The following is an 11,263-nucleotide window of genomic DNA, read 5'->3' on the forward strand; positions in this document are numbered from 1 at the left end:
TCCCTTTCAGCAACACCTGCACCCCCCCACCCCCGCCTCACCTCACTCCCCCCCCACCCCCCACCCCTCCAAACAAAATGAGACTGGCAAAAATGTGCCGACTAAACGCGCTGGGGATCTATTTGTGGGAAACGATAGTGTTCTTCAGGTAAGCAGAGGCATGAAATGGACTTCACTTCTCACAATAATAATGTTTGTGTGTGTAATATGTTGTGGATTTTGATAACATTGAAATTTGCATTTTTATTGCTTTGCTGCCGTTTGCGACGTGCATGGAGATCAGAGCTCCCTTTAGAAGGCTTGAAGAGGGGGTAAAAAAAGAGGGTGGGGGGGGGGGGTTCAGCTGAAATCTTATGAAAGTTGTCTTTGAGGTTGCATGCGTTGTTGCTCCTGTGAACGTCGGTCCGCACGGGATTGAATCAAGTCGCATTGAATCCGGGCAGGATTGCATTGGGGGGGGGCAAACAGCGACCACTAGCGTTCATGATGTGCTCCTCCAGAGTGTCAACAGGCATGTGAGGAGACAGGACGACTCTCAGGATGCCACATGTTGTGGCATTTAGATGATGCTCTTATTCATGAGTCCCAATAACAAATGTCTCTCTCACACACACACACACACACACACACACACACACACGCGCACTGGTGTTTAAGCATGTGGAGGTCGTGTCAGTCATTGTGAGGAGGCTGGATGTGTTGAAGGAGACTTTTTCACCCAGAAACAGTGAAAATGTGCATCATGTTCTATCCAGCTTCTGATTTACAGCCCTTCTTCCTTGAAATAAACCCTCATCCCGTTTGTCTCAACGGTCCCAGAAGACAATCAGTTGTGTGGAGGGTCTGGGTTGTAATTTCTTCTTTCATTACAGGCGATCCATTAATCGATTAACCGCAATTCATTCAGCTGCTGCTCTGCACTGGTTGTACATCAAGCTAAACCCTGAGAACCAAAAGCCAAACATGCATTTCTTTTACTTTCACAATTCAAATGTGTTTTGTTGCCTGATACCCTCACGATTGGAGCACTTTTGCCAGCAGCTAAAGCCAGACATATTTACGCCCCCCCCCCCCCCACCCGGTGTACCCATGTTGATTTGAGGTCCAGTTCCCCTTCCTGTTGAAAGCAACATTTACTCATCCCTGCATGCCTCCAGAGTTGCCTATTCATCACTTGCATGCTCCATGCAGAGGCCCCATAGCAACCAAATTCTCTTTTTAGTCATGCAGCAGTAGGCGGGGCACATTGGACGTTGAAGGGGGGGGGGGGGGGGGGGGCGTGGCCCTGAAAGGTGATGTTGCCGCCCTTTGAGGGGAACGTGGCTATTGTCGCTTTCAGTTGGTGCTTCTGAATGGACTTGTGATGAAGCAGTTTGTGTTGATGGAAAATAGTCTCAGGATTGTTGATTGCGATGCTCGATAGTGTTCAAGCTCAACCAAGAAAAGGGGCTGATGGGAACATTCTTTAAGTCAAGTGGACATTTTTAAACAAATAAAGACACTAAGCTCATCAGAATTATCAATGACGTGGATGACAAGTGATGGTTGTAGGGTTGTTCAGACTGCATCATTGGAGGACTGTGTGGTGGATAGCTCAGCAGAGAGGAAGTTGGGTTCTGGAGGTATTTGGCTCCGGGCCACCGTGGGAAGCCTGATGCATCATCAACAAGGTGAACTGCATTTAATAAAGAGTGAAAAAGCACCGGATGTCACCGCCCCTCTCCTGGGATCAGGAATAACAAGCAGCATGTTTGGGGTTTGTTGAGCTCACTGCAGGCAAACGCGTCAATTATTCATTTCATGAAGACGAAAAGCATTTTGAGACAAACTTCTCTTTCTGCATGATGATTGATAGGAAGGGATGGACGGAGTACTCGCATCCTTTATTTAAATAAAAGTGGCAAGATGTACTTAAGTATTCAAAGTGCAAGAATGGCCCTTTCAGAGTTCTCTATTATAATATCTATTTCATAATTTGATCAATAGTCCTTTAATGCTCTCGCTGGTGTTACAACTGCTGGTTGTAGAGTTTGAAAGTGTTTACAAAGCAGGCAGGATGAAAGATTGTGGTGCATGATGGGAATGGTAGGTTCCAGAGTTTCTGGTGCTTGACAGACGGAGACTAAAAGTCACGATATCTCAGGCCCGGCTGCATCTGTTATGACCACAGACTGTATAGAAGAAGTGGGCGTATTCATGGTGACATCACCCATTGGTTTGTGGACTGATGTTATGAAGCCTCGAGTTGGGCGAAATGAACATCATGCTGTATTGAAGAAGACTTGAAACTAGAGATTGAGACCATAAACTCATGTTTACAATGTTTACTGAGGTAATAAATCAAGAGAGAAGTAGAGTCATTTTCTCATAGACTTCTATACAACCAGAGGAGTCGCCCCCTGGTGGACACTAGAGAGAATGCAGCTTTAAGACATGTTGCCGCCTGGTTAAAATATGTTCGTTGCAAGTCGGCAAACTTCCTAAGAATGACAACAGGGACCGAATCATGTTTTCATGGCTGCTAGTTTGTTTTAATGTATACTTTGTTTAAAAAGTTCATAGTTGACTGGATGACACTCTTTTTGTGAATTACCTGTCGGAGGAACCCTGATGACAGTAAACAGGTGCTGGGAGTCCAATAAGATCACCAGGATTATACGTAACAAAAAAAAGATCTACAAAGTAACCTCCGTCAGATATATGTGGTGGAGTAAAAAGTACAATATGAACATGCCTATGAACAGAAATACTTTTTATAATTTTCTGTTCACCTCTGACAGGAAACAAATATGTCATTATTTTCAAATGTAGGCTTCACCTTGTGGGTGAAGCTTCACTGCCACAAATCCTCCAGATGTTTGAAAAATGAACTCTTAACTTTCTGCTTGTTTTTTCATGTTGATATAAACTGGGTGGGAATGAGCCTATTTACTTTCACCCACTGTTTCTCCCAATTTACACCGAATGCACATTGTATGCAAATATCTCAGTATTATTCGGTAATGTGTTCGGCTCCTGTTTTGCATTTCCGACCCGCGGGAACTCGCACGTTTTCGCTTTATTACATCAAGCGTGCGGATGTCGTTTCCCTGCGCGGCCTCGGAGGTATTTGATTATGTGAACCATCAATGGCCTTTTCCTACCTGCTGCAGCGACTCCCTCATCTCCATTGAATACGGCCGCCGTTTTCAGATGGGACGGGGCGGCTTGTGTGTTGGAGGTGTGTGTGTGTGGGGGGGGGGGGTATGTAGGAGTTGTTTTGCATTCAGCACACACTGTTTAGTTAATGAACCAGACGGGATATTTGCGTCTCAGCTCCTCGGGCCCGGACTACGCAGTTCCCTCCTTTAATTGATATCTCTTTCCCTTCCGTCCTGAGCCGGATCCCCCCCCACACCTCATTCCACATTCAGCCTTATTACTAAACATTGATTAGCCTGTCAATGGCCGGGGCAGGACCTGATGAATACACATTTAATGCATATACCCCCTCTCTGTCCCCGCTCCCATTATTCATCAAAGAGGCAGGAGAGGAGAGAATTTACATTTAGAGATTGGACCTGCAGGATAATGTTCATCCCGACAAAACCTTTAATCTCGTATTCAGGTTTAAATCTGAGAATTCTGTCAAAGAAAGTGTCCAGAAGGTGAGAAGATTTCACTCGTCGCCTGCACATCTCCACTTCTATTTACTGGAGTTATTTTCATGCGAGAGGTGTGACTTTTTGAACAAATTGAAGAATATTTTAATTCACTGTCACTAGATTGAAGAACACCGGCAGAACAAGCAAAAGTGACCCTTGACCTCTTAACTTAATTGGTCGGTTGGACGATCTGAGAAGCACACCAGACTAGTCACTGGGGGAAAGAACATCAACCGTCTACATTAATGAAAACATGTTGAAGTATATGTTAAACATCATTTAATGAGGGTTACATTCAAGTATTTATGGATGTAGGCTATTTGACATATGACTAACTTCTATGTAAAGAGCAGATTCACCCTGTCTCCTACAAAATGACGTTCCCATACAACTAAGCTCTCCATTACGTTTTGAGGATAATATTTTTTCAATTATAAACTATTTTGTTCGTCTTGAAATGACGAAATTGAAACAAAACGAAGCAAAAAAGCAACAAAACCACTTTGTTAAGTTTAGGCAACCAAAGTATTTTTTCACGCGGGACGCGACCAGCTGTCTCCGGGGTGAAAGTCCTGTTTTAGGTTTGTAGCCAGTGTTACAGTTTCTTTTGCTCACAGATACTTTCTCTGCTGACGATGATTTGGATTTCTTTGCGTCCGTTGTCTTAAAGTGATTAAATTCACTGAATGAATTGTGCTTACGTTGTAACGACAAACATTTAGTAGCGTTGGGTTTCAATTATGAAGCATATTATCATATATTATGTGCTATGATCTCCTTCAATCACAATTCTCTAGCGGCGCTGCTGATAATCATGGCAGTTGAAAGTAATTTTATTTAGTTTACCAAAAATCTGAATATGCATGTAGGGGGGCCCCAAAAAATGCAGTCTTCCAAGTGTAATATGAGCCATTTGGTGTCAAATTCATAGCCCATTTGTATAGCCCAATATCACAAATTAGCTTCAGAGGGCTTTATATTCTGTACAGCATACGACGTCTTCTGTCCTTCGGACCCTTACATCGGATAAGAAATAAACTCCCCCCGGAAAAAAAGCTTTAACACGGAAAAAACAGGAAGTAAAATCAGCCCTTTGAATGTATTTGCACTGAATATTCTGTGTTACATTGCTGCGTATTCAAAGTGATCAATTCTTGCTGCTCTTCTTTCAAATGAAAAAGCTTAAAGTCGGATCACAGGACGGTTTTAACGTGAAGTAACAGGAAATGCATTGTATTTGTATTTAAGCAAAGGGATCCTTACTTGGACAAAATAGTGGAGCCCTGGTCCATTGCATGTGCATTACATCTAGCTAACAATCCCACAGAGCATGCTTTGCCTTTGATGGACGTTTACATTACAGCACACTAAACTACATCTTTAAGGAACAGCGGATGAGTGAACTAGGAAGTCATTTTGGACACCAGACAGTGATCAGAAGCTAAAGAGGCGAGCAGCGACACGGCTAACAAGCTGACCAAACATCAGTGATGAAACGTTCAGCTTCTGCTGCTGACGGGCCCGAGTGTCACCGAGGTGACCGTCACGTCATCCACGTCGTCCACTTGTATCGACCGCTCGGCCAGGAACGATTAATCAAACCGGGCCGGCGTTGTGTTTTGAGGATGCCAACATGCAAACCGTGACCGTCAGGGAATACCAACCGGTCAGTCAGAATGATTGACAGGCCTGTGAGCAGACATCGGCATCTCCGCCGTATTGCTTTTCCATCAGGCAGGATGCTGTCGATGGAGCAGCAGAACTTCTTTATAAGTTACGCAGGAAGCTTTGGGGAAGGCTCTCCTCTGTAACACGATGTTGAAGTGTGTTCTGGTTGTCTGGATGTTTCTAGATGTCTGGGTTCACGTATGCGCCTTCAACTTTCTGTAGGTTTAGCGCCGTGTCAGGAAAAATAAATCCTCTCGAGGGAAATTTGTGTTCACCTGATTCCGATACAATTATGGACTGAATGTCTCACGGTTCTGCAGGAGGGGAGAGGTGCTTTATTTTCATTTTTTTAAATCAGGAGCTGGAGGTGATTTACGTCGAGGCTCCGTTTGTCGCAGTGCAACCGCAACAAATAAAAAAAAACCTTCTCCAGGGCTCCGGGAGCTCGGCGCCTCCAGGAGAAACGACCAAACGCTCCTTTTCCTGCTTGGATCAGGCGCCTTTGCTCGTTCCACATCCGCCTCGCCGTGATAACGCAGATTGATGGCCTCTCATTTCTGGGTGCTCGCACGGATCGTTACGATGCACACAAGCATGCAACAGACCCTCAGTATGGAAACTATTCGTCTCCACCCGGACAATAATGTGTGACCTTTTCTTCTATGGATTTCTATATTCAATAAAACTCAGTGAGCAGTCCATATAAACACGTAATCCAAACATATGGGGGCACATTTGTATGCGCAGCACCGTCAAGTAGCTGTTGGAGGGGAAAACGTATGCACAATGTATCGGGGCGATGCAATCTGTAGTTTCTATTAGCGGGGGGAATATTTTCTGCCTGCTGCTGGAAGGTAACCTTGAGCTGGCCTTGAAAACGCAGCTGCATGTGGGGTTCTCTACACACACACACACACACACACACACACACACACCTTCATGACATCGCAGGGTAAATTAAATCCGACTCGACCAGCTCATGAAATAAATTGATGTTGAAATTTGGCGATTTAGAGAAGGTCATTCGCCGTCTCTGCAGAATGATTTCAAGTAGAAGCCCTGCATGTCAGACGCTGTTGATATTAAATAAAAGTCTTTATCCTGAACTGGCAGAATTTAAACCGGGACAGAAATTAGTGACAGAGTGACTTACAGAAGACTGAAGGTCCCGCCGGTTTGTTCATTAAATGAAAGGTTAGCCTCCACGTAGACGGTCCGACCAAAGCAGGGCCGTGACAGAATGACTTACTGGAACGTCATGTTACCTTGAGTGATATTTCGCTGCGGTGTAACATTTCCAGCGGTGGCGTTCATTAGCTGGATAAGTGTTGTGACTCAGTGTCGGCTGTCATCCGTGTTTACCGTCGCAGGCTTTGCCTCCGGCTTCCTACAACCAGACTGTAAGTTCCACCTGCAAGTCAGAGCGTAACGGAAAGAAGAGTCGCACGGGCAACGTTGAAGTGAACAAATAAGGGAAAACTTCCACAGAGTGAGATTAAGCACTGTTTATTATCATATCAGAGTTATTGTAAGTCGAGTCACATAACTGAAGAACTTGATTGTTATATTTAAAAGGTGAGAAACATTGAACATCTCAAACACACAATAAAATCTTCATGTTTATATTTGATTAAAGGCGAATCACAACAAGCAACATTTCTTCATGCACTGGTCAGTTTTGACATTTTGGTCTATTTAGCTTCCACATCATGTCTTATGTCTTCTTTCAGACTAGTGGTAAAAAAACATCAAGAAATACATATTTAGCTGTTTATTTTATGACGCGTCTTGTTTGTGTTCGTAGTACAATGATTGCAGAGCAAGAGTGACAGTCATTGAAAGTCGCATGGTATAATTTATCATGCGAGTCCACTAGTGGGTCAAACAAACACAGGAGTGGCGCGTGCTTCTCTCTTGCGCTGTGCGTGTTTTAACAGTAAGACAAACGTTTGATATTGGTCTTTAGGATTACGATCATTTTTATAAAAACAAGAGGCGTTTCTGCCGCGCTTGTTGTGATGCGTCTCGGTGTGGTTGGGGCTTAAGGGCGGTTGTTGTTGTTTTTTACGGTATATAGTTCCGTTATTCCGTTCCATTGTTACGTTCCATTGTTATGTTACATTGTTACGTTCCATTGTTATGTTACATTGTTACGTTCCATTGTTATGTTACATTGTTGCATTCATATCTTTCAACACAAACCAAACCAGTTTTTTCAAACTTATCCGAGTACTTTTGTTGCTTAAACAGAACCAATCCTGTCTTTCTGGGAGGAACATATTCAAGTCTGTGTCCCAGTAGTGACTTTGAATATAGGACACATGGCAAAACGCTTCAGGCAACACAATACATACTGTAAAACAACATCTTTTTGAACAATACACATCTCAATATGTTTATATCTTAATGATCTGGTTTAATTGAAACTCTCCAGACCTAATCAATGACCACAAATGATCTTTTCATCTGAAACGTGGCTCTTTCTTTTCTCGAATGTGGCCAAAACTATTTAAGTAAAGTCAGCAGGCCGTAAAAGACCAGAATGCAATGCAGCCCAAGACATGCAGCATGTTGAGTCACTTGTGTGATAGCATGTAGCTGAATTCCTTGCTGCTATTTCTTGTGGTTACATGGATTTCTAGTGAAACGTACAAAATAATAAATGTTTGGTCAAACAAAACAATAACCCGTGTCTTCAGATAATACCTTTTAGAATGCATCGAGCGTCACAGATCGAGGATAACAAGATGATAAAAGGAGTCTCGCTAATATTTCAAACTTCACTGATCCCCCAGAGGGAGAAACACGGCAGGAAATGAAAGTCGTGGGTCAGAGTTCAGAGATCGGGTTGAGCTGCAGAGCCGGTGGAGCTGGCTGGGATTTATAGTGTTACTCAAGGACTCTACAGAAAGGTGGAGGGCTCAACACGCTCCCCTGCCAGCTGCCCCTCTCAGAAATCACCCGGTGTCGGTTAGCATACGCTCCTGGTTTGGCCAAATTAAAGCCACTGTGATATTTATGAACCAGCCCTCAGGCTGTTTAATTTGTTCTGCAGGTGCCCGGACCATATTTATCACCCACATCTCCCATCATAACAAATCACAACACACACACACACACACACACACACACACACACACACACACACACATATATAAATTCTTTTTTTTCTGAGATAAATCTCAAAAGTCCTCTAATGAAAAACCATCGACTGCTCCGGTGGAGTTTGCTACCATCTCTACAATAATTAACTTCTGGGCAGGTTCATTTTCAAAACTTGATGTATGATAATACATTATTGATTAGCAGAGAGAGACAGATTTGCACCATAAATAACAGAGTATATTATCAATGCCCACTCAGCGCTGTGACTCAGTTGGACAGAAGACGAATTCCTGGAAATGTTTGGCGCTACGGTACATTTCTGTAATTAAAGTGGAGTTGGACAGCAACAGAAGACAGATGTGTAAATACAGTTTAGAGAAACAGAGAGAGAGAGACAGACAGAGACAGACAGAGACAGAGAGAGAGTGGGAAGAGTTTTCCGATTTGAGTTTGTGTTTTTTAACAGACAACTGGCTCAATGATGTCGTTTGTTCAGTATCACACATCATCCTCAGGTTTCATACAATCTAAATTCAGTCTTCTGTTGTTTTGAAAAAAAGCCAACTACTAACTAACAGCTGGGACAATATGCAAAATGTAACCAAACTGCTAAAACCCTGAGAGACAGTCAAAATAGCACTGCTCTCTTATAATCGTGGTGTGGTTAGTTTACGGCAGCCATCTTTGTTTTTACCGTGACACTAACCGGAGCTGTACGCTCTGTGTAGGTTTTCATATTGTGTTTCCTGGCTTGGGTCGGGGTGGCAGAGAGGAGGGAACGGCTAATGTTCATCTGGGAGCGAGCTGCAGCCCTGAGGGACTGAAACTGTGCACATTTGGTATTTTAAAAATAGACTTCAAATTTCAATTCCAACTTGCCTTCAAAGCTTCATTTCAGAAGCTTTAATATCACATGAAACTAATGAAAGTTGGTGGACTCCAGAGTATCCAGAATGCCTCCCAGGTCCATGACTACATGCATCCTTAAAACAGCATGTCCAACAAACAGACACAGGACTTTCACCCAGGAGACAGCTGTTCGTGTCCCCCGAGAAACCAGAAGTCAATCGCTGACTTATTTTCATTAACTTCCTAAAGTGTGTATATAACGTGATGATTTACTTAACAAATGTCTGCAATTTAAACACAACCAAGTAGTTTTGTTTCAACGTTAACCACGTTTAAACCCGCAAACGTGCGTCCGTATGTGAAGAGTTGGTAATGAGAGCAGCGTTTAATGACACAGATTTAAATGTGTGACATAACATAAGAGATGTATTTATGCACCTTCCCATCAGATCATGTTGGCTTTATTGTTTCTGTGTCTTGAGGAGCAATGTGTCAAAATCTTAAATTTTGTACTCATGAGTTGTATATTCCTAATTGAATGTGTACTACCACACAGCCAGGTACTATTATACCCTCAATGTGCACAGCAGCGGAAGTAACATGGGTCAATAGTGGCCTCGGAGGTTCACTTGTTGGTGCATTTCAATTCAGTTTCATTGTTGATTTTTATGATGAATTTAAGTGAAAAAGGGCACCAATCAATTTTGCACTCTGATCCTTGTGATATTTCCCCAGTGCATTATGGGTAAGAAGGCAGATTTTAGGCATGTTGGAACCAGGCGGCAACCTCCGGTTCTGCAGAATGCTTCATGTGTTAAAACTTGTATTCTCTCTAGTGTCCACCAGGGGGCGACTCCTCTGGTTGTATAGAAGTCTATGAGAAAATGACTCTACTTCTCTCTTGATTTATTACCTCAGTAAACATTGTAAACATGAGTTTATGGTCTCAATCTCTAGTTTCAAGTCTTCTTCAATACAGCATGATGTTCATTTACTACATTATGGTCCATTTAGAGTCAAACAGACCATAAAGCAGGGCATTTTAAATATGGTCACTTTCGTTCATCGGTTGCAAAAAAAGCCAAGATTGCAACGGTGAAATTGCTGAACTCGAGGCTCCATAACGGCAGTCTATGGGTGACGTCATCATGACTACGTCCACTTCTTATACACGGTCTATGTTTGGAACTGTTAGCACAACAGAGCCAGTAGGAGCAGAAAACACAGGCCGACACGAACATGAAGCCCAAGTGAGTGTTTACCCGATGATCTGCTCGACAAATATTCAGCAAAATCACTCCTGAATGGACCAAAACTCCTATATCGAAGTCAGAGCGAGGGAGCTTGACTTTTGGCTCTGTGAATGTGAAAGTGTGACCTTTTTCCGCTGTGGTTTCTGGTGATGTTGGAGCAGTGGAGTGTGTGACGCAGCTCAGCCATCCGAGGATCAGGCCTTCATTTGTAGTGATGAGCGAGTGTTTGCTGGGCGAGCCAGGCGGCCTATCTGTTAGTGCCAGGGAAGCGAGCAGCCCTTTGCTTTCCTGAGTGTTGCTAAATGCCAGGATGAGATCAATTAAGGATCCAGGTCTTCAGAGGCTTTAGGAACATAATGGGGAACACTTAGGGCTAATGATTGGAGCCTTGCATTAGCCCGCACCCTGCTCTTGCTTTTCCCCTCTCCTGGCTGTGTGCATATTAGACCCTGGCACAGGACGACTCAGCTGTTTTTTCTTCTTCCTCAGCATTGGCCACGGGTCTCCGAAGTAACCGCAGCCAGCATTGATCTAAAATAATTAAAGCAAATCCGAACTTTGATCACAGAAAACGGGAGAACAAGTCGCTCAGGGGGAAGATTATCAACGAAAGCAGATGGAAAGGCCTCGGACTGCTTTTCATTGTGGCGGTGGTTGTGTGCATCCACAGTGGCCCCATTCCAGTCTACTAAATGGTGTGTGTGTGTGTGTGTGTGTGTGTGTGTGTGTGTGTGTGTGTGTGTG

General features: G+C 43.5%; 1 protein-coding gene across 2 annotated transcripts in view; it reads left to right on the forward strand.

Annotated features, from left to right (window-relative positions):
- Positions 1-63: 63 nt before the first annotated feature.
- Positions 64-11,263, forward strand: part of glra1 (glycine receptor, alpha 1) — a 105,608-nt gene continuing 94,408 nt past the window's right edge. For both annotated transcript variants that reach the window (XM_031877004.1, XM_031877005.1), the window contains exon 1: positions 64-148. In XM_031877004.1, coding sequence (XP_031732864.1) covers positions 78-148 — 71 coding nt within the window. In that variant the 5' untranslated portion in view covers positions 64-77. The remainder of the gene's footprint in view (positions 149-11,263) is intronic.

The sequence above is a fragment of the Anarrhichthys ocellatus genome, unplaced genomic scaffold (assembly GCF_004355925.1).
Source record: "Anarrhichthys ocellatus isolate YVR2014 unplaced genomic scaffold, GSC_Weel_1.0 scaffold122, whole genome shotgun sequence".
Taxonomy (NCBI): domain Eukaryota; kingdom Metazoa; phylum Chordata; class Actinopteri; order Perciformes; family Anarhichadidae; genus Anarrhichthys; species Anarrhichthys ocellatus.